Source organism: Arctopsyche grandis, chromosome 12 (genome assembly GCF_051622035.1).
Source record: "Arctopsyche grandis isolate Sample6627 chromosome 12, ASM5162203v2, whole genome shotgun sequence".
Taxonomy (NCBI): domain Eukaryota; kingdom Metazoa; phylum Arthropoda; class Insecta; order Trichoptera; family Hydropsychidae; genus Arctopsyche; species Arctopsyche grandis.
The window spans coordinates 20253552-20278995 of record NC_135366.1 but is presented as its reverse complement, the minus strand read 5'-3'; the positions used below and the strand labels follow the sequence as shown (position 1 = coordinate 20278995).

At 36.2% G+C, this 25444-nt stretch overlaps 1 protein-coding gene across 1 annotated transcript; it reads left to right on the top strand.

Moving 5' to 3' along the window:
• Positions 1-1116: 1116 nt before the first annotated feature.
• On the top strand, positions 1117-23247 carry LOC143920462 (uncharacterized). The gene is made up of 15 exons (XM_077443348.1): positions 1117-5067; positions 9522-9567; positions 9617-9690; positions 9892-10544; positions 10616-10784; positions 10867-11024; positions 11100-11162; positions 11236-11482; positions 11552-11915; positions 12521-13377; positions 22289-22377; positions 22460-22561; positions 22637-22694; positions 22725-23017; positions 23088-23247. The coding sequence occupies exons 1-15, from the start codon at positions 2605-2607 to the stop codon at positions 23245-23247; spliced, it is 5796 nt and encodes a 1931-aa protein (XP_077299474.1). The 5' UTR covers positions 1117-2604.
• Positions 23248-25444: the final 2197 nt, after the last annotated feature.

Sequence of the window (25444 nt, the reverse complement as noted above, 5' to 3'; positions counted from 1 at the left end):
ATTTGAAAAATATATAAAAACATGATATAAAAACAAGTAAACTGTAAATAAAGAAAAAAAACAAAAGCAGAAAACATGGTAAAATAAAATAATAATAAAAAAGTAACAAAAGGAAAATAATACATCATTCAGAGAGAAAAATAACAAAAGTGTAAAAATCAAAAATAAAATCCATAAATCCCATTCTTTGTTTACACTGAACAAAATTAAAATAGTATATAAAAATGTACAAAGGAGAAAGAAAAAGTAAAATAAAATAAAACAAAATATGAATAAAAAATAAAATCACAGCGAGGCCCAAATGGAAGAGAGTAGATTAAGATTCCACTCGTACATCACATTCAAATTAAGAAAGTAATGATGAGCGCAGGCTACCAGATAAATATGTTAAAATAATATCCTATAATCTACGCTCCCCAAGGTGGAAAATATCACATTCGGGGACAGCAGCAACGATTTCATTGAGAAGTCGAATAACTCTTGGAATAGGAGCCATTCGAAAAAGAACTGTGCGAGCAGCAGATACAACCATCAAATGATGATGTCTAACACGCACATAATTATTTGGGACATAAAGTCCCAACTGTTCCAGCAACAACGGGCATGACGTATTACCACGCAAGCTGGAGAACGAAACGAATTAACGAGAAGTTTCTCCGAAGTTCAAGGGAATTATACCCTAGCATGCCCAAAAGGAAAGGAGTAGGATGGAGATATGGGTAGTACCCATACTCTTTCTTATAAAGAATATAATATCGAAAGAAAAAAAATTCCATATATAGATTAACTGTTTGCTACCAATGTTTCCTCTAAGCAAGTCTCTGGGCAATCAGCGCTATTTATTGAAAATTTATTTTATTAATTAATTAATTTTCCTATTGGTGTTTTATTTTGTTTATATGTATGTATATACGTATGTAGGTAGGTAGTTTTTAACATTTTTTTCATATTCAACAATTAAATATAAATATTAAATAAAATATATTTAAAAGGTATTGTTCCGACTTTTGTAATGACGTGTGGCAAACAGTCTTATTAACTGATTGTCGATTGGCATTATTGACGAGTTGGCATTAGTGTCGGCCCAAGCGGAAATACGCGACGGTCGACAGAGTCACCGAGTAGACGGCGTACGGACAGCTTGTGTTCCGTACGCTCCGCTGGCCCACCACGTGCAAATTTTACATTTCAATAAACTACATCAAACCATTATCGAAGTCTTTTCCATGATGGTCACTTCGAACCGGACACCAGTAACCTAGGCCACAACACCAAACGGACAAACCAATAGGAAAAAACGTGGTCGAGAAAAAATGGATGTCAATTAAGAAATCGGTATCGTTCCTTTGTTACTATCCATACCTTTCCAATACTAATAACATGTTTGCTTCTATTTCAGCAATATATTGATTGATGTACAGAGGTACATGACCGCGTGATTGACGCAGAAAATATATAAATAAAAACATAACCTACAAAGACGCATGGGACACAGAGGTAATCCAAAATTATCGGAACGATCACATAAACATCGTAAAGGATATTCAAGTAAGTGAATGTATTCAATCTCAGGCAATCTGTTCAAAAGGCAATCATGTGGGTAGGTCAGTTTTAAAATATGTTTTAAAGTATAACAATTAATTAACGCGATTGTATAAAATAATATCGCGCTACGAAGGAATGTTTCATCGGTCGCATCGAATTTCGTATTAAAAGTGTAAAATCAGATGTAGTGTAAAATTAGCAAAGCACGTGGAGAATTATACTTGTAGCCCCAAAGTGGATTAAATCAAGTACATACCGGTATATTCATATCGGTAGATCTTTGTTTCTTAATGTGTGTAGAAACACCCTCCCCCCCCCCCCTTCCACGATAAATGTGGAATTATACTTGTAGCCCCAAAGTGGCTTAAACCAAGTACATACCGGTATATGCATATCGGTAGATCTTTGTTTCTTAATGTGTGTAGAAACACCCTCCCCCCCCCCCTTCCACGATAAATGTGGAATTATACTTGTAGCCCCAAAGTGGCTTAAACCAAGTACATACCGGTATATTCATAGCGGTAGATCTTTGTTTCTTAATGTGTGTAGAAACACCCTCCCCCCCCCCCCTTCCACGATAAATGTGGAATTATACTTGTAGCCCCAAAGTGGCTTAAACCAAGTACATACCGGTATATTCATATCGGTAGATCTTTGTTTCTTAATGTGTGTAGAAACACCCTCCCCCCCCCCCCCTTCCACGATAAATGTGGAATTACACTTGTAGCCCCAAAGTGGATTAAATCAAGTACATACCGGCATATTCATACATCGGTAGATCTCTTTGTTTCATAATGTGTGATGAAACAGTGGTGATTTAAAATAAATCACAAGACTTGTAGCCCCAAAGTGGTTTAAATCAAGCACCCACCAATTTAGGGTTGTTATTTCTTCCAAAATATGTTGGATAGATTCTGGTGATAATAGTTAAAGTAGAATATTAAGATTCACGGTTAATCATTGAATATTATTACCTTATCTCTACGAATAGTTCAATTGACAGCTATAGTAGAGAATAACTGTATTTATGAGACGAAATAGTGCAACTTTCTGAAACAAATGTCAAGTGCTGAAAACGAGGTAATAGAAGCTTCGACTTCCCAGTCGCATAAAGGTCGAAATCCAACTAGGGACGTAGAACCTATTAGAGACAGGTCAAGCTCTAGAATACATCAGACTCGAAGTCAGACTCAATCGATAAAAACATTAGCGAAAGAAAATAAAGTAGAAGTTACAATGACGTCAATAGAATTAAGGTATTCGGGCGCGTTTAAAAGACTACAGGAGAAAATAGACAGAATCTCCGAAATAAATGAAGGACAGTATCAATTTATTGAAAAAGCATACGACTATCTCCAAAAACTCCATTATGAGTATTTAGACAACATCACAGATATAGAGCAGGCGGATCAAATAGACGAAGAGTTCTACATAATCACAATGACAATTCAAAATCTTAAAGCAGCATTAGAGAGACAATCCATTCAAGATTGTAAACTGAAGGTAGAGCAAGCAACAATTAAATTTGCTAGAGATAAGTTACCGACGCTAACCATTCCCACATTTCAGGGAGATCCATCTGAATGGCAATCGTTTCAACAAGCTTTTAAGAATATAATAGGAAACAAAACGGAATATTCGAATGTCACGAAATTGCAATATTTGCATCAATCCTTAATCGGTCCCGCTTTGGCAGCTGTATCAGGTTTAGATATTAGCTCAGACAATTACGAAATAGCTTGGAGTATTTTAGACAAGCAATATAATTTACCAAGACTTAATCTCAAAACTAGGATTAATTCACTTTGTGACTTAAAATTAATCACAAGAGAATCACATATCGAATTGAGAAATCTATTGAATCAGGTAACAGTGTGTATTAAAAACATTGAATCGTTGGGTTACGCGAGAGAAATTTTAGATCCATGGGTAACATGTTTAGTTCTAAGGAAATTACCTTTTAATATAGTAAGAGACTGGGAAATATCGCTGGTTAGCAGAGAAATGCCACCATATGAAAGTTTAGAGACATTCTTGCAGAATAGATGTAATGTATTACAATCTACTGCATCTGTAACTACGGTGAAGGAATTCCCTCATAGTCGTCAAAGAATCATGAGAACTCATGTCGCGAACAAAAACCCATCAAGTAAGGTAAACGCATGCGCATTCTGTCGAAATAATCATTTCATAGGCAAATGTGATAAATTCAAAGCAAAATCCAGTTTGGAAAGAAATGAATTCGTTAAATCTAATAACATGTGTTTTAAATGTTTAAATTCATCGCATAAGATAACAAATTGCAAGTCTAACTATAATTGCTTAAGGTGCAAACAAAACCATCATACTTTGTTGCATCAGGACGATACATTTAGTTCCAATAATACGGGAAGGAAGTCAATTAATGCTCATTCTACTCATTTCTCTCAAAGGGAGATAATTTTACCGACGGTACAAGTAGACATTATAACGTCCAATGGAACGGTCGTTAAGGGTCGCACATTATTAGATTCCGGCTCACAAGTCAACTATGTTACCACATCTTTCGCTAAGAAGAATAACTTCAAATTAGAGAAAATCTCTCAAAAAATTGTAGGTATCGCTAATCAAGAAAGTAGCATTCGTCACATCACCAAGGTGACCATAAGGTCTTCAACCACTAATTACTCAACCAAAGTGTTGTGTTTGGTATTACCAGAAATTACTGGCGAAATTCCAACTGTGAAACTGGATCAACAGTTAATTTCAATACCAGCGGGAATCAAGTTATCAGATCCCCTTTGGAATAAACCGACGCCAATCGATTTATTGCTCGGCGCCGAGATTTGCGTTCATGCTATGAAAGCAGGAACCATCCAGTTAGGAAAAGGTATGCCTATCTTAAAGGATACCGAATTCGGATGGACAATAGTTGGTCCATATCCCGAAGTAAATAATGCTCCAGGGAAGAGCCACATAGGCTTAAGTCAATTAGACAGTCACATTCAAAACTTTTGGATGATAGACCAGGTTCCTATGGTAAAACATCAATCTCTTGAGGAGAAAAGATGTGAGGAACATTTCCAAGCACACACATCACGAGATAAAAACGGTAGATTTTGTGTAGCTTTACCATATAAAAATTCCCCGGTAGTATTAGGAAGTTCATTGCACATTGCGGAGAAAAGACACAAAACTTTGGAAAGACGTTTTTTAGCCAATAATAATTTAAAAATGGAATACAATAAAGTTTTAGAAGAGTATATAAATTCAGGACATATGTCAGAGTGTGAACCTCCGGAGGCACATGAGGTTCATTGTTATTCACCTCATCACGTCGTAGTTAAGGAGTCTAGCCTTACCACTAAATATCGTGTAGTTTTTGATGCGTCCGCAAAGACAACGTCCAATATCTCACTAAATAATATTTTGATGGTGGGACCTAGTGTCCAATCAGATTTGTTAAGTTTACTACTCAACTTTCGACTCCATAAATACGTGATTACTGCGGATATTAAGCAGATGTACCGACAGATTCAAATAGCAGAGAAAAATAAAAATGTACAATTAAATCATAATTCGTTATGGTGGGACGGCCCTAGTTGGTTGAAATTAGATGAATCACGATGGCCTCGAAGACCTCCTGAGATCACAATAGATCTTCCAGAGAGAAGGGTAGTCACTAACGCTACCCTTGTGAGGGAAAATAATTAGATAGATAAATATTCTCATCTTCCAAGACTCCTTCGAGTTTTATCATATGTTCGTCGGCCACTAAGGAATAAACAATTAAACGTTAAAGAAAATAACGAACCGTCCGCTTTCGAATTAAAAGATGCTTTAAATAATTTGATAAGGTTATCGCAAATGGAATCATTTCCATTGGAATATCGTTTGCTGAGCAAGGGACATCCAATTCCCAGTAGCAGTAAATTAGCTAAATTGTCCCCTCTATTCCATGAGAATTTAATTTGTGTTGGAAGTAGACTTCCTCTGGGAACAACTCTATCAACGTCACCCATTATCTTGTCAAATAAGCATAAACTTACACACATGATTGTCCGAGATGCGCACTTGAAATATATTCACTTGGGTACTCAAGCCTTACTGTCGTTATTGCGGCAGACCTATTGGCCATTGGCCGGACATAATACTGTCAAAGGAGTGGTGCGTTCATGTGTCATTTGTTTCAGAAATAAACCACTGTCACACAATAGATTAATGGGATTGCTCCCGCTTGAACGTACCACTGCGAATTTTCCTTTCAGTCATGTGGGGATAGACTTCGCAGGACCTTTTCCTGTGAAGAGTGGTTGCAATAAGAATTCTAAGATAATTAAGGGTTACGTTTGTGTCTTTGTGTGTTTTTCCAGTAAGGCAGTTCACTTGGAACTTGTCGGAGACTTAACGAGTTCAAATTTCTTAAATTGTTTAAGAAGATTCGTAGCCAGACGTGGCAGGCCCAATACGATATATTCCGACAATGCTACTAATTTTGTCGGTGCAAGTCGTGAACTCGTTAATTTAGTAAAATTAATTTACGAACGTCCTCATGAGGAGAAGCTACTACGGTATGTAGCCTCCGAAGGGATTCGTTGGAAGTTTAACCCGCCAAGGGCGCCTCACATGGGAGGGCTGTGGGAAGCAGCGGTTAAATCCATGAAGATTCATTTAAACAAGGTGTTAAAGGCCACCACCTTAAATTTCGAATCATTTTGTACGGTATTGACTCAAATAGAAGCTTGCATGAATTCCCGTCCTCTTAGTCCCTTGTCTTCGGATCCACTAGACCTTTTACCCCTCACACCTGGACATTTCTTAATTGGCAGATCCTTACTCGCTCTTCCAATGGAGTTACGACACAAATGGAAGAAGGACTCGAGCAACAATCTGAGTGTGGGTCAAATGGTCCTGTTAAAGGAGGAACACATGCTGCCAACCCGATGGGTCTTGGGTCGAGTCACTAAATTGTATCCCGGACCAGATGGCAGAGTTCGAGTCGTCGACGTCTTTACTGCCAGCGGAGAGTTTCGTCGGTCCAGTCATCTAGTGGCGCCATTGCCGATTCTACCACAAGGACCACTTGACAGGAAGGAAGATCAGCAAGAGGGAGGAGAAACAGCAGCTTCAATTCCGTCAACTTCGGTAGCTTAGTTTAACCCGAAGACACTACCCCCAACTCATATTACTTATTAGATGTAATCATGAGTTTAAATCAGTCAATGTTAATAGTAGTACTCCGTAATTCACTTTAATTGTGTTGTGTGTATAATTTAAGCTATTTTCATTTTAACATTCGGCAGTATATATCTCCGAATTTAATCTAATCATTTTGTCTTTATAATATAAGACTTGTCTCATGTCATCACTCGGAAGGATTATATCCGAGTTTAAAATAAACTGTTCAAATTTGACAGTTAAAATTAGATTCATGATTTGTTAATGTTAGTCTCCAAGCCACACTTAATGGAGCATCTTAAATTATTTCATGTCTACTTAATTATAACCTGCCGGGAGTCATCCGCAGGTCTTATGTTTCTTGTTATGAAAACATAAGTTAACTCTTACTGTTTATAGTATTTATGTGAATCATAGAATAAGTAAATATTATAATACTGAACATTTCGATGTTTAACGTAGAGACATCTATAATCATAGTTCGCCTTCATTTCCTGCTTGTAGGAATGAATGAATGACTTTCCAATTTACTTTTAATTTAGCAATGTTTGTGCTACTTGTTGATGAAATCAAGCTAACTTAGGAGCATTACACTCACTAATCAAGTTTAGTTGATCGGTAATAGCTGATCTGTCTTGACAACTGTAACAGTGTCAACATTGTATTGTCTAAGTTAACATCAAGATGAGGAATGCTTAAGTTTTAAACCATATACAGTCCACTCTCTCTTCTTTAAAGTAAACTTATCTTGTAATGCTTATTCACAGCTTCAAAGGAGATTTCAAAAACTTTAATGTAAATAGAAACAACATTCACCAGAGGTATACCTATAAGTTGAAATATTACTGAACCAATAAATTGATTTTATCCTCACACTGGATGAGGCAAAGGTTTCATTATTCACCCTCTATTTAATTATTTTAAGAGCTATGATTTATTGTAAACGACTCGTCAGTAATGCTGTAACTCTGTAGAATAACTGTATTGTTCAACAGTTTTCCTATGTGGGACTATGTTCCGACTTTTGTAATGACGTGTGGCAAACAGTCTTATTAACTGATTGTCGATTGGCATTATTGACGAGTTGGCATTAGTGTCGGCCCAAGCGGAAATACGCGACGGTCGACAGAGTCACCGAGTAGACGGCGTACGGACAGCTTGTGTTCCGTACGCTCCGCTGGCCCACCACGTGCAAATTTTACATTTCAATAAACTACATCAAACCATTATCGAAGTCTTTTCCAGGTATTTAAAAAAAATTCGACCGCATGCGCATCAAACACAGGACCGACAAAAATTTTATTTTTTTTATTTTTATTTAATAACTGAATATGCTACCATACATGCGATGATATTTCATCGGGTACAACACTAGTCTTAAATATAAAACCGAAACGGCGTCTGTAATTCGTTTCTGATTTGCTGTCTTCAAAGTCGTTTCTGATTGGCTGGATTGGTCAAAGATGTTTGTGATTGGTCAGTCGTTAAATAATTTTTTTTTTCGATTCAAATGAATTTAATAACAAAACAAAAGATTTTTTCGTGGTTCTTTCATGGTTTGGTATTCTCACTAGTAGACTGCATTTCTATTTCAAGTTACTTTTATTATATCCGTGCTAAAATGGAAGAGATCGTCAAAAGTGGAACCGAGAGAAGTCGGATAGCAATATTAATATTATAATTTAATATTATAAATATAAAAAATGTATTATCTCTTATCATATTTATATTTATTCATGAACCAAATTAAAATTTCAAATTGAACTTGATATAGTAATCATTGGAAATGTATACACATTTCTATTTCACAGGACATTTGCAGAGATAATTATTTCGCACATTGTGATCGCGCACACGACAATCGTGGCCACGAAAATTGCGAATTTGGAATATCTGGCACTGGAGTTCTCAATAATATCATAGTTCCCGTTGTAGCATCGGGTGCCAGATGTTCCGTGTGCGAGATCGATTTGTGCGGAATAATCACCGAATCATTCGCAAGTGACGCTATAAATACATATATGTATGTATGTCGTTTTATTTACGATGAGCCTTTATCATTCTTTAGAAAAGTTGAGCTAAAGCTATTGAAGGCGATTAGTTCTAAATGGAACGACATATACTTTGCAAATACAATATCAATAAAGACTCACTACTTAAGAGGGCTGAGGCTACTTAATTTTTGATTAATCAAAAAATCAAATAAATCAAAAATCAATTAATAAAAAAAATAAAAAAATTGAAACATGCCTATGGTGGATATAAATAGCAGATTAAAAAATAATTTCTCTAGTGCCATAATTGAGGAAGGGAGAAGTCTAATACGTTTCTATGGACAAGGCGCTGGGGTCCAGCCCTCTTAATAACTGAAATGATATAGTTTAAACATATTTTAAAGATGATATTCATAATTGTGCCTATGATTGTTAGAGTGGTCTAAGTTAGGAAAAATAAATTAAGTCATTTCTATTATTTTTTTTTCTTGACTTAGATCACTTTCGTAATTATTGGTACAATTAAAAATTAGCAATACTTGAGATTTGTATTGAAGAAGATTTCTGAAAAACTTGAAATGATTAAACATTTAAGGCCAATATAATACAGAGGTCTCTGTCCTGTGTACGTGACCACGTAGAAAAGAAAATAAAATTTGAAATAAACGATCAACAAATTTTTTTTTAATTTAAATAAATTAATGTGTAATTCTTGCCATTTTTGAAGCGTCTATTTTTATATATATCTTTTTAGATTTTAATGAGTTTGATTAGATATTGAATTAGAAAATAACTACATTTTAAAATGAAATAAATTATTTCTAGCTATGGTCGAACTGCGAAGTGCTATATTCTGTGTTGAACGCATGCTGTTGGCCGTCAAATGACGTTTACACATAACCTATATACTCTCACGTGAGATCGTTTGTATACAAACCGCGTAAAAATGGATATACAATTGAATTTATCCAATTCCAGTGTGAATAATAAAAAGGTTAGTTATGATTTATATTGATTCATAAATTTCATTCGAAAAATTAATGTTTTAGTTGTGTATTGCTGTCAAATGTCAAAACTATAATTGTTTGAATGACACTATTTACAACGTTTTCATTAAAATTCAGTGGATAAATCTTGCTTTAGGTTTAAATTTAAATTAAATTGTGTTTGTAATCATTTGTTTTATTATTTTTAGTCTAAAAATTCAAAATCCAAGAACACAGTAAAAACTGATGCCATAAATAAATCAAATTTTAGTTTTGTTTCAAAACCTAAAATAGAAGGCAAAATAATTGCAAGACAGAGAAAACCTCATAAAACTGAAAGTAAAGAGTCATCTTTTTCTTTTCTTAAAAATAATGATAACAATGTGAAAGTTCCGTCAAATTCAACTCCGTTGAAAGCCGCACTCGTAGAGAGTAAAGAAATAAAAAATGTGGATTCCGACATGTCGATCAATATTTCAAACATCAAAATTGAAAAAGCGTCAAAATCTCTAATCAAAAAAGAACCACAGCAAAATTTTAATCCTGGACCAAAGTTTAAACAAAAAAACTTCAATGAAAATAAACATAAGCAAGAGAAATTTGCAGCACCAGATGGTGACAAAAAACCAACGTTTAAACAGATATCGGCACTATTCAGAAACAATCCAGAAATCCCAAAAATCGGCCAGAGACACGTAAAACCGATTGATGAAAAAGTCTTCTCCGGAAAAAATTTCACCGACATAAATATTCACAGTTATAGCGTAGCAAACTTGGAAAAAAATTTGGGACTTAAAGAATTGACCGTAGTGCAACAAAAAGCCATACCTATTATTTTGAAAGGACGGGATGTCCTCGTTAGGTAATGTAACATTTCATTCAAATTCATTATGTTTATTCAACGTTAGAATTCATTGTCAATTTATTCTCCAGGTCCCAGACTGGATCTGGAAAAACTCTAGCATATGCACTGCCTATTATTGAAGCTTTACAAGCTTTAAGACCTAAGTTGAACCGACAAGATGGCGTCAAAGCTTTAGTCATTGTGCCAACAAGGGAACTTGCTTTACAAACATACGAGCTGTTTTTGACACTCGTAAGAGTAAGTTAATAGTTTTTTTAAACGCATAATATCATATGAATAAACCAACCGTGTGCGTTATTGAAAATATGTTTAATTGTAGCCTTTTACTTGGATCGTCCCTGGATATCTAATCGGTGGAGAAAACCGAAAGGCTGAAAAGGCTCGCATCAGGAAAGGATTTAACATTTTGATTGGCACACCCGGAAGAATATGTGATCATTTAAAAAACACTGTTTCTTTAAAACTCAATGCTACAAGGTACTAATTTAACTCTCGTAAAATTAATTACATGTTCAACAAACAGTCAAATAATATTATTAATTTTTTTAATAGGTGTCTTATATTGGATGAAGCCGATCGATTATTGGATATGGGATACGAAAAAGATGTTTCTGGGTGAGTTATATTTGTTGATGTTTATTTTAAAAACAAATCAATTTTATTTATATTTCAAATATATGTTTTTCAGTATTGTACAGTCACTTGAAAGTCATAAAGCAGCATCCAAGTATGATCCCATGGCTCTGATGAAACAAACAATAAAAGGCCATATTCATTTTGATGACGGTGAACAGAATACGGAAGAACCATTGAACAAATCTAAAGATTCTGAAACTGAACCGGAAGATTCTAATATCAAATATCAACATGAACTATCTAACAAATTCTTTTCTGATAAAAGGCAGACTGTACTTCTATCGGCAACTTTGACTAAAGTAAGTTACTATCGGTACACTTTTTTCGCCGTTTATATTCATTAGATAAAATAAACGTATTATTTCTAGGCAGTGGAAACATTAGCAGGTCTCACAATGGAAGATCCCGTTTTTATCGATTCTTCCGATTGTCGGGGCACACTGATCGCAGATTCAATAGCGAAACCAGTTCAAACGATGGATGAGGACAATGATGAAGCCGAGAAGAGTGATGATGATCTGGAAATAGTGCCGCAAAAAAGTGACGACGAATCTAGTGAAAAAAGTGAAGACGAATCTAGTGGCAACGATGAGGATGACGATGAATCCAACGGCGACGATGAAGATGACGATAATGATAATGATTCTACAGATAATGATGATACGAGTGATGATGATTCGTCGGACGAAAATGATGAAGACGCCATGAAAAGGAACGCCACCATATATAAAGGTCGTTAATTTGAATAATGTTTGATTAGTTCGCATTTTTTATTACCCCTACTCACACACTGCATACGTATGTACGCATAAATGATTTTACACATTTAAATCAAAGCATCATCATTTAAACCAGTAACGTAATTTGACAAATCACAACCCCTCCCCTTCTTTCCTATCCCCAAACAAGTATCTATATATGTACATATATATTCAGTGAACTCATCACCCACGCTACTGACTTGTTTTTAACCATTTTCGCTTATCTTAGTACATTCAAATCTTAGCAGTTGATTCAGTGGCGTAGTTAACTTTTTTTAAATAATGAGAAGACTATATGTAATATGCATGCATCTATCAAAGCTTTATTTTACTAGGCCTTTACACTTATTACAAGATTTAGCGTTGGCTTGGTGGTTTTCAAATAACAATAGACCGCTCCATTAGTATACAAAGTAAGAGAGCAAAAAATAAAAGTTAATGGTTGAAAATAGTAATATTGACAATAGTGAACCATTTTTTGTACGAAAATCATCGATTCAACGCTGATCTTTGCTTATCACTGTCGATTTTTATTAATATACGAAATACAAGTTGAAATTTTTACTTTTATTTTAGGAATTAAAGCATTCACTGGAATGAAAGCAGTCAATACTGAAAAACTTAAAAAGTCTAACAAAGAAGAAAAATCACCGAAAAAAACCAAGGAAAATTCTAACAAAGAAGAAAAATCACCGAAAAAAACCAAGGAAAAGTCTAAAATACAAGTGAAAGAAGACAAAGAAGATTCGGGTTCAGATTCCGACTACGATTTCTTCGCAGTTGCGAAAACCAAACCCGAAATAGTCAAACCGTCAAAGGAAACCACAATTTTCACCGACAGTGGCGCGCACGAGAATCCATTCCAAAACGCAGTACAAAATGCCATAGCCCAAGATGAGATGATAATACCGTCTTCGGTCACGCAAATTTACATGGTTGTGCCCATGAAATTGAGATTGGTAACCCTCAGCGCCCTGATTGTGGAGAGGTGCGTCAATTCCGGCAATGGTAAGATGTTGGTATTTATGGGTACCCAAGATCTGATCGACTACCATTGCGAGATCATTTCGCGCGTCCTCACCGGAAGAAGTCCGAAAAAGTTCACACCTGTTCAGAAAAACGAAGGAAAGAAAAACAAGAATAGACAAAATGAAGTCAATCAAGAAAAAAACGAGTTAGACGATGATGTAAAGAAAGAAGATGGTGGTGCAAATAAATTGAAGCAACTTATAGACAAGGAAAACGCTTCAGACGATGACTATGAATACAACTACGATGGTATACCATTGGAGGAGTACGAAGCGAAAATGAGAGCTGAGAAAGCCTTCGTCGATGTGGAGTTCTTCCAGCTGCACGGGTCTATGGATCAGAAGACCAGGACCGAAGTGTTTAAAACGTTCAGGAATGCCAAATCTGGTGTGCTGCTGTGCACGGTAAGGATGTCCTCTTTTTTTTATTTATTTTATTTCTCGTCTCCACCACTGCAAATGTAGACGATTCTGTAATTGATTCGCCCACTGAGAGCCGCGCTAACGTTCGTAAAAACGCGATTCGAATAAATTTCAGCCAGTTATTTTATATTATATTAAGTCTACAAATCGTTTTTCAAACTCGGATATTTATCGTTTTATCGCTGCGCCTCTGGCGCTTTGCGCGAGGGGCGTTCAAAAGGTTTCCCGACTTTGAGAACTTCACATCGCCATGAAAAATCCTAGTGCAAGTGTCGTGTATCACTTTCAACTTAATTACGTTAGTATATATGTAGACTTATCGAAAGGTTCTCCTTATTATATAGGTATGTACACTAGCTTAACCCTTTGAATGCTGACCAACGCCGATCGGCGTTTTGCCAACAAGTCCATGGGCCTGAAATACGCCGACAGGCGTATTTTTTAGGTTGTATTTTGAGCATGTACAAAGTAAACAAGAATACTACCCGCTAAGCCTTTGCAGATAACATTGAAAAATATTCGGACGTGATCAACCCATGACTATTTATGTATTTGAGGAATACACGTTCACTCATACCAGTTATGAAAGCAATTTCGATACAGATTGAGTGCAAATGTAGGGAAACTTACACAAGACAAAAGTTCTACTTCCGGTTGTCGGGTTTTGTTCGATATTTTTTTATTACTTAAAATCACTTTACACATTAAATGTCACGAAAATACAAATAATTTAAAAGGTCAAAATAAAATAATGTGTAAAATAAAATACTTTAATAGATCAAAATAAAAACTTTTTGCGCATTTTAAAATGCGCAAACCGGTTTGCGCATTTTAGCCAAAACCTTATCAGCTCTAAGTTAGTACATAAAGAATACAAATATACACTTTCAGCTTGATACGCTCAAGGGTGTGGAAATAGTAGTGGCCACAACATTTTTCACCTTCCTAAGAGGAAAAAATCCCACTTCCGGTTTATTAAATTTAGTGATATTTTTTTTTCATCACATTAGAGAGTTTCTAAAACTAGCCATGTTCTTCATTGTCGTTAAAATGTAATGCTCGCAATCTAAATGCCGAGCCACATTATAAAATACTCAGCAGGGATTTCCATCGGGAAATTCTGCTATGGTTATAAATTCAGAAATTCCGGTGTAAACCAGTCTTTATAAGCGTTGCCAAATGAATGACACGGATTACACGACCCATGTTCAATGCTTTTTTTTTCAATGCTACCTGGAAAGGCTTAGCGGGTAGTATTCTTGTTTACTTTGTACATGTTTATAATTAGCGATCGTACCGGAAGAATGCACTCTAGCTTTTTAAATGAACCCAAAACGCCCTGATTCCTGGAAAAGGTACGCTTCCGATTCGCCCTTTACTTATAATACAACGCCTATCGGCGTTTTTCAGGCCCATAAACTTGTCGGCAAAACGCCGATCGGCGTTGGTCAACATTCAAAGGGTCCTACCAGATGAAACCAATTTCGACCACCTTTCCTCAGCATTTTGATCATACTTATGTACTAAAATCATCTCTATGATTCTTGTGTAGAATTTATATCTATAATACATAGAATCAACCGCCAACCATTAAAATACGCCCCGTATGGAATATACTTCACAGTGTGATGCTCGCTCGTGTTGAGACGGTATTAATTAAAGGTTAAACCTTGTTGAACACGAACCATTTAGTGGTTTATAACCGCCAGTCATAATTCAATAACTTAACTTCGTGGAGGCCGGCAATTTCGAAAAGATAAACCGTATCTCGTCTTAAAAACATCTAGTGAGCTTTTCAAAAGTTCTCCACGTCGGCATTATGTACGCGATTCCACGAATCGTACGCTCCAGATGTGTGTGTGTGTAAGAAATCGATTCGTTGAATCATATCTCGACAATAACTCGGTTATTAAGGCGATGATTAAACATGTTTTTTTTGTCGTGTATTTTTCGATAGGCATATTGTTGTTTGATGACTTAATACGCCGGCGTGACAAGTGGGACTTTGCGCGATTGACTTGTCGAAAAACACACGGATTATTATTTAAACGCGTAAAAGTGAAACACTTTTTTCGTGTTTGAAAAGTGTGTAGGAGAGAACGAATCGCGCCGCTCTGAATGGAATATTTTAAAAGCGAGGTGGATGAATAGAAATTCCAGAAATAATCCCAATTCATCGTGCTCGATCCAGAGGAACAGAAATGATTCGACGTAGTGTGTGAGTTATGCATTATAATGGCATTTTTCTTTACGCGTGCCTTCTCTCGAATTATTCCCTTGTGTATTCGAATAGTTAGTTACGCGGTAATTAAACACTTTTGCCTATACAAAATCAAACGATTCAAAATCGACACCACATGTGTACATACATACTATAGGTTGATGGATAAATTCATTCAATGTAACAAATGCATTTCCAATAATACGTTTTTTTTTTTAATTTTTCATCATACTTGTTATTTTCATAACGCATAGGTGAGATTTTTTTTTACAAATAGTTTGAAATAAGGTACATGACACGCCATGTACATATGTATATACAAATTAGAGTAGAGGGAATCCACCCATTAATTAATTGAAGTATCATCGAAAAATAGACAAACGAATATTTTTCGTATATATACCAGGAAGGCCTAACAGTTAAACCTAATGCGCCTAACTGGCCGATTAGGCGATGTGTGTTTGTGCCAGACCATCAACCCACAGCCAATCAGAGTGAAGTGGTCGAGAAAACGCGGGGAAGTGAGGGAGGGAGAGTTTCATGTGACGTCAGGTCGAGCGACGACAGGCATGTGTGACGTTAGGCCAAGCGACGGGTGACACATACACACACACACATTCATTATTTCCCGTTGCCCATTGCCATTTCAATCTCTTTATTCTCTCCGTTACATCAACTAACTTTTTCGTACTTTTCACCCACATATTCCATTTTCTATCTTCTCGATATGTCGAACATACAGCGTTCCATACTTAATTTAATATATTGGACTTCAATGCCCAAATTTCGTATCCCACGTCCATACATATTATATATACATTATACATATATCCCCTTATAAATCTTGGATCCCTGCCCAAGTAGACAAATTAAGTTAATGAATTTAAAACTAAAAACGTCCTTTTAAAAATAAAAAAAAACCTACAAAACATTCATTTCTACACATTTTAACAAATTAATAAGTAAGTTTTGTGTCTTACTATGTTTTGTCTTACTCCTAATATTAGTTAACACTTTGCCGCACTGTGGTGGATAGCGAGTGACCAGGACTTATGTTTTATTTCTCCAAATATACTGAATGCATAGTCTTCATATTTTATGTATTACTCATCAAAATTTCTATGATTCGAATTATGTCATTACGAAATAAAAACATTGATCAATATCAACAGAAATAATTATTTCTGCGGGAAGCCCCTTGTACACGTGCGTCACAGATGCGAGAGAGGCAAATTCAGTACGCGCTGCACTCAACTGCCAATGTGAGAATGATATCCACCTTGGAATGATGGCTCTGATTCAGCCTTTTTTTTATATTATTCAACATTTAATACATGATAAAATGATTTTCATAGCTAATTACAATAATTAACCTCGCAGATTTTGCATTATTTCAACTTAAAACACACATTTTTAACTGGACGCTTGGCGTCCAGCATAGTCGCTAGCTGATTTTTTTAGCACAGTAAGACAAGTGTTAAATAATCTTCAACATGTGGGATTACAAAAACGAAATGGGATGACTTTAAAATGGCTTGTAAAATTTAGTATGATAAAGGGTTCATAAAATATCGCATTATTAATATTTAAAATCAAGTCAGAGAGAGCCAAGTCTGAACTGTCGGGAGTAACGCGTTTAAAATTTGACCGTAACACCTATGTATGTATGTATGTACATACATACATATGTACATATATCAGAATTATAATATAAACATTTTAACATTCATTATATAACCTATTACTGAAGTAAAAATATGAGTGATAATGGGAGTATATAATGCAAAATTTATAAGATATAGTGTGAAAACGATAAAGTTATAGGTGTTTAAACAATTAAAATCAAACATAAAGTTACTACCTATAAACATAACCGTCTCCAAAATTTTCTCAAATTGAAAAGTGTTTATTAGGATAATTTTTCGCCATCGACCTATAAAAATCGATTGAAATTTCCATCGTTGACCTAACCGCGCAAAATGGCAAAGTTTCAAAACGATCGGAAGACTGTACGAATTTTAGCTCAATCGTTTGCGAATTAAAGCATAAAAGAGCCTTGTAATTAAAAAAAATAAGGATGTGTTTTGAATTATGAGAACTATGTCGATTTTAACGACTATAGTTTCCACTCCGTTAGTTTACTTTTGAAAATTAATACTATTGATACATTTGAAAAACTTGTTTTGTTTTGTAATTGTTTTGCTTGTTGATGCCTTTTTCAATCGAATGCTATTGCAACCGTTTCAAAGGTCGCACACTGAAAATAAAAAAGCGCAAATCGTTCATTTATTAATGCGCCATTTCCAACGTTAAGATGTGAATGGATGATCCAAATTCAATAAGGAAAAAAATCAGCGAATCATTTTGGCGGCAAAAGGGGTAAAAGGACTTAGAGGGCAGGTCGGCAAGCAAAGCGAACAAGCAGGTCGCATTTTGTGCCCAGCACGCGTTCGACCGGACAACATCGATGGGCAGCCGATCACCCGCGGCTTTTCGGGCTCGCACAGGCATTCCCCGGCTCAAATGATCCGGTATTTATGTCGCCGAGTCATCGGTGGCAATCCGACCTATTAATCAGCTCGCGGCACTCAGTGGCACATTGAGAATAAAATATGCGGGTACGTTCACGCCTTGTTTCGGCACTCCCTGCTTACAAAGTTGATATTGAAGATTTCTATCTCGCGATGACATCAGTAGTAAATGAGACAGATTGTAGATTAACAACTGCAGGGATGGTTCTACGAACGGTCTAATAATATTTCATTTCTACTCGGATGCTATCCTTCAACTCTAGGATAGTGTGAGAACGTTGAGCTTACATTTTTTTTCCTTCAGCGTAGCTCACTGTTTAACCCTTTGAGTGCTGACGTCTTTTCTGTTGATAGCCCGCCACGCTGAAAATTTCGCCAACATTTCCAACTAGAAATATTTAGAAATCCAATAGAAAGCAGTTATAAAAATTGGAGCTAATCCAAACAAACCCTAGATAAATACCACCGAGTATTTCGAGTTTTTTAAAGGTGTGTTTAGACTCTCTAATATATCTTCCAATAATATAAAATAAACAAAAGAAGTTTATTAATGAATGTATTTTTCCAAAAATAGTTCCATCTTCTTGTAAAATAGTTTATCTAATGAAATCGACATTCCCTTTATTTTCTCGCAAATTCGGCTAAACTGATTTTTTTGATTTTTGCAAGCATACACTTGCTTGCGTTGTGTAGGTAATATGTACACAGTTAAGCAATAATGTCGATTTAAGGTGACCTTTCATAGCACCATGGCACATATAGAAAGCTAAAATACCGAAAACCAAATTACGGCATTGTACCATAGAAGCAGTATTTGCCAGTAACCAAAGAACTTGGCTTTTTGATGGAAGAGTTTACTGTTTATAAAGGAATTTAGCATAAGAGGACCATTTCTAGAGATCTTAACGTTCCAATGATTCTGATCCATTTACACAGCTCAACTTTCAACATTTTCTTTGCCATCATAGTGTAGGTGCATCCACCTTGATGGAACCAAACCGTTCTAAGATTTCATTTTCCTCGAGTTTTGATTTTTAAATTACTTGAAGATGTTTCCTATATGAAAAGTGCCAAATTTCATCACTAGACCATTTTGTACATGCATTCAAAACATCTTATCTGCTGTAGTATAAAAATTACCTCTCTTTAAATGGAAGATACTTTCGATCCGATTTTTGACAACGTGTACAAATAACCTTAGGCTCAATAAGAGATAAATTTGGCAACGTTTTCATACCTACCATGTTGGTCTTCTGATATATTATGAAGTTATAGCCCGGGAGATAATTGTTTCGCGAGACAATAATTAAAAGAAAAGCACATAACTTTCTGTTGACTTCCAAGATGATGGGGCACATATGAATCGGGTACATATTACGATTCCATTTGGACGTGATGATTTAGATGTGACTAAACACGCGGCGCGGTCAGATCGATCACGACTCGTTAATATAATACGAATTGGACCTCGTCGTTTCTAATTTCGCTTCAGGATACGTACGAGCAGTGTCTCGGAAACTGGTTTTCGTCAGTCAATCATCTTCCATCGTCAGGTCTTCAGGTCGCTGCGGGGCGCCTCGTCGCTTCTGAGTTTAAATGCTCCAACAAAAAAGTTCCCCTCTTCCCGGTTCCTTCTGAGAGTCATACAAAGGCGTGTCATTACGGCGAATCAAAGATGAACGCCGCTGGGTAACGTGGAAACGATATGTTTGTCTCCTCTCCCCTTCCTCCGAGTCTCTTCTCCCGTTTTAAAAAGCGACCGTTTCGAAATAATTACTAATTTTCACCGTTGAAAGAGTTCAATTTGAAAATTCAATTCGACACTTCGATTCAAAGAATGTTCGCTATTTAGAAAAAAGTATCCACGTGTACGATTCCTTTGAAGAATAATCGGTTTTTCGTATTGTCACTGGTTTCGAACTTTTTTCTGGTGATTAACGGTTTATTGCGAGGAGCATATATTAGTATATTTTAATTATTCATCTAACAATAATGCATATTTCTAAAATCTTATGATCAATTGTCGAGTGGTACTTTTGAGGTTTAAGCTTATACCACAATGCTAATATTTAGTACTAGTCTTATTAAAACAAATACACTGGAAAGGTCTACAGCCTACATCGATATCAACTATTAGATGATGGCTTCTCCAACAAGCTTCTATTCATTCCTGACCTGCTTCTTTCTACACTCTTTTGGGTACCACTCTCTACCATACAAAAATGAGTTTTGGAATCTTAAATCTAGAAAAATAAATTTATTTCAAGATATATTGTTTATTCAAAAACACATGTACATATGAAGGGCTGAAAACCAGACTGGTACAAGTGACATTTAAAAAAAATGTGGTTTAAGTGCTAAAATAATAGCATATATGAAATGCTATTATTTTAGCACTTAAACCAGCTTTTTTTTTTTAAGTGTCACTTGTACCAGTCTGGTTTTCAGCCCGTCATATGTAAATTTACATATAAATAGACATTCTTCTATTATTTCTTTTCCCTTTATACATATATATCGCACAAATACCAAGAGCTGGCAGCAATTATCCACGTCAGTTGACTCATCCAGTTTGCTTATTTCCAGAGGACTGACTTTTATGTCTTCTATTACTTACAGTAAAATATCTTCACTAAGATCCTGGATTCGCGATCGAATTATATCGTGCGTTAATAGAATCTGTTGGATTTTTTTTGTGCTTCAGAATATAATAAAGTTTTACTAATGTTATAATAAAGTTTTACTAATATAATAAAGTTTTACTAATATAATAAAGTTTTGACTTCAAGATGTTCAGACTATGACCTGCACCTTCACCACCATGCACATTGTTGAAATGTTCCAACAACTGTAATGGTTTAAGATAGGAGTTTGAAAACATCTTGGACCATAAGGTGCATTGGGTCGTTGCGTACCATCTTCTTCTGTTGTACAAGTGAATCCGTAAACAACATAATCGTTTTTCCACTGGCATTTTTTTGACACGACGGGGCAAAATTATCATGTTTGTGTGATCAATATATGCTATTCGGGCTTTAATCACTGAACAATTAGTATGTATTTGCTTTTGCTTTAAAATGGTAGATAACGTTTGCAATCGAACTTTCTTGTATGTACACATGCTAGTATCAAGAAGTTTTTTGCTACACTGCCACTGTCGCAAAAACAACTATTGTTAGAAACGCCTCCCGCACCCCCTGATATGCCTTCTCGCACCACTTTGTTTGCCCCCAACCCCATGTTAAGAACCACTGCTCTAGTCCGATGACGGCACGCCACTGCTATATACATACATATGTATATTTTTAAAACTGCATATCTTCAACATCTCTGTGATTTAATCTCACTCTTTTTGACATGCGCTTTCTGTTTTTCTACGCATATACCTATAATAGCCCTTCTTTTGAATATTGACCGATTTGGTTATACATATATCTTGACTTCAAAGAATGACCCTTCATTTGACGCATTGAATGCTACTGAAATATACATATGTATATTCCATCCAGTATTTCTCATTGCCTTATGTAGAACCCATTCAACTAAATTGCCCTAGACATAGTTATCAATATCAATTCGCTTGCGATTTATCCCATTTCCTTTTAAGTATACTCGATTTGGCTTCGATCCTCGCCAAAGCGCCATTTAGGCGCCTCCAGCGTCTCCAGATTCGATCTCTGAAGAGTAGACATCCCAAAAGCGCCAATTTGCGACGCCGCAAATTGAAAGGCACACATTTCTACATACAAATGTATCGTAATCGTCATACAAATGTATCGTAATAAAGTGGTCTCGCATGCGTATACAAGGTATATGTACGTGTGATTGTATGCACGCGTGCTTTGGGCACCTCGTTTCTAGTATCGAACCGACAATGGACGTCTCTAAACATGTTTAGGTCATTCAAATAAATGCGTGGTGTGGGATTAAAGGAGCCGAATTTAATAAGTGTGACTGTTTGGTCAATGCGGCGTGTAAATGAGAATGTCGAGTGTTGGCCGCTCTAAGTTGAAGCATCTAACCCACCCCTAATTATGTACTTTCAATGTGGGTTTTTAACACTTCGTGACTAGGCATATGCTTTTATGTCCACAAGTTATTTAATACGATTGCAAAATTCATTTTTGCTTTTATTTTTAAGGATGTTGCTGCTCGTGGCTTGGATCTGCCCCATGTTGATTGCATTGTTCAATTCACTGGACCTATCAGTGCCACTGATTATGTCCATAGGTAAAACTATAATTTGCTTTACATATACATAGTTTAATTAAAATGAATTGTTTTATTATATGTTTTAAATATTTCTATATAGAGTTGGGAGAACAGCTCGTGCAGGAAACGTAGGTACTGCTATTATGTTTCTACTGCCTTCTGAGATACTTTTTGTTAGACAGTTAGAAGAAAGAAGAATAAGGTATGAAATATCACAATAATTGCATTTAATTGAAGTGTTTTTTCCTTATATTAAACATGCTTTTTTTTTGTTAAGATTACATCAAGAAGACATGGAAAATACTCTGGGAGTGTTAAGTCGAACTGGTCCTAAAGTTTCCTTCAATAAGCATCGTATTGGTAAGCAAGCTGCTGAACAAGAAGCGGCTACTGCTCTTCAACAAACCTATGAAAATTTAGTCGAAGCCGATAAGGAATTGCACTTAAAATCTTGCAAAGCTTTTACATCCTGGATGAGATTTTATTCGACTTATCCTAGAGAAGCGCGAGCTGCATTTGACAGACGAGCCTTGCATGCTGGACATGCAGCACGTGCATTGGCTTTGAGAGAAGCCCCAAGACAAATTGCAAAACATGCACCCAAAGACAGGCAAGAAAAACCTCATAATAGGCTGTCGAATCAAACTCTAGAAGAAAGGTAAATAATAAACGTACTAAAAATTATTTTTTTATATTTTTTGATTAAAAAAAATAATATTTGTTTTCAGGAAAGAAAAAGCTTTAAAAAAGAAAACAGATCGTATTCCATCTGGTTTCGATTTCAGACCCACATCTGTAAAAGCGGCCAAAAGAGATAGAATGATGATGATCAGCGAATTTGATAGTGGGTTAGAACCGGCAAAGAAAAAGAAAAAATCTGCAACATAAAATAATTAATTAAATTTATACAAAATATTATTTGTAAATAAATCTACAATTATGTATTTATATTTTTATTATAGAAAAGTTTTATTTTCCTCTTCAATACTATGCTTAATTAATTATTTTAAAAAAGTAGACAGTATTTGTCAAAGTATATAAGCATAAGGCGCAGAATTATAAACATGATTTAAATCTATATACGCTTGAGCTTCTTCTCTAGTCGTTCTCTTCATGGTTGAAGATCGTGATATCTCTGGAATGAGAAGACGCACGCTTTTTATAAAATAATCTTCCATGATTCAAAAAAATACTTCCATTTATCGAATCAAATATCTGCCTCTTTCTAGTGTGTCCATGTTTTGTCATTATCATACGTATTGTCCATATTTGTGAGAAATAATGCTGTCAGCTCACAATACAGGTGTGTATGTACATTTTGCGATTTATAATGTATTAAATTAGTGCATCTATGGAAAAGTCCGCTTTTGATGTAACTAAATGAAAATCAGAAACCCTAAACCCAAACATCCCCCACACACTGCCTCCTTTTTCTCTGCGGACCTCCGTACTTTGTATACTGCATGTAGGAATATTCACATATGTTAAATACATACATACATATGTATATGTGTCGTGTGCTATGACACCAGAGTCTAAAGTTATTATTATTCATGCATTCACAGAAAGAGTGAACATAGAGTGCTGCCGCCCCCGCCATAGACACATTTTAAACATTTTAAATGTGCACAGTTGGAGCATTTAGTATGGGACGGAAAATTATTATTTTATAATATGAAAATAAATCAAATTATTAAAATACATTATCCGGCATAGTAAAATTATTAATATCATGAAAATACATTAGCAAATAAAATCATCATGTAAAATTTTGGCAATCCAAGTTTCACATCCAATTGTCATCACTAGTAAAACATATTGAAACTTTTTTCAAGCAGTAACATTTTTTATTTAAAAACGGCGTTCATTCAGAATGAACGCCGCTTTTAACGTCTTTTCCTACTTAAGCTGTTTCCAAATTCCGAAATTCGCTGTTTTTGATGTATTAGATATTCCTTATGTAAAATTATCACACATGTGCAAATTTCTTCAAACTGGATTCCAATAAGATTTTTTTCATCCGGCCCACCATATATTTTGAAATTCCGAACCGACCCATTTCTCAAAAAGGTTAAGGACCACTGGCGAAAATGCACTCCATCCTAATCTTATCTTCTTATTATAAAATACTAGCTGTATTACCCGGCTTCGCTCAGTGTTTATAATATAAACCGCTTAAACATGACTAAGCTAATTTAATTAAAAAAAAAAAAAAATTTAAAAATTTAAAAAAAAAATTAAAAGAAAAATTAAAAAAAAATAAAAAAAAAAATTAAAAAAAAAATTTAAAAAAATCAAAAAAAAAATCAAATTTTTTTTTTTTGCCTTCTAGGGCTTCGCCCTCGGCACCCCCCTGAGCCTTTGCCTTCTAGGGCTTCGCCCCTCCACGCCCCATGAGCAATTGCCGTTTAGGGCTTCGCCCCCATGATCAGTTGCCTTTTAGGGCTTCGCCCCTCCGCGCCCCCATGATTCAAAGCCGTCTAGGGCTTCGCCCCCCTTAGTTAATGCCTTTTAGGGCTTCGCCCCCCGCGCCCCCAAGATTAATTGCCGTTTCGGGCTTCGCCCCCCTTAGTTAATGCCTTTTAGGGCTTCGCCCCTCCGCACCCCCATGATTAAATGCCGTCTAGGGCTTCGCCCCCCCTAGTTAATGCCTTTTAGGGCTTCGCCCCCCGCGCCCCCAAGATTAATTGCCGTTTAGGGCTTCGCCCCCCTTAGTTAATGCCTTTTAGGGCTTCGCCCCTCCGCACCCCCATGATTAAATGCCGTCTAAGGCTTCGCCCCCATGATCAGTTGCCTTTTAGGGCTTCGCCCCTCCGCGCCCCCATGATTAATTGCCGTCTAGGGCTTCGCCCCCCTTAGTTAATGCCTATTAGGGCTTGCGCTCCATGAGGCTGGGCCCCCCGGGCCCCCTTCGGGGCCCCACGGGGCTGCGCCCCTTGTGGCGCCCCCTTTTGAGCCCCATGGGGCTGCGCCCCATGAGGCTGGGCCCCCCGGGCCCCCTTCGGGGCCCCACGGGGCCCCACGGGGCTGCGCCCCTTGTGGCGCCCCCTTTTGAGCCCCATGGGGCTGCGCCCCATGAGGCTGG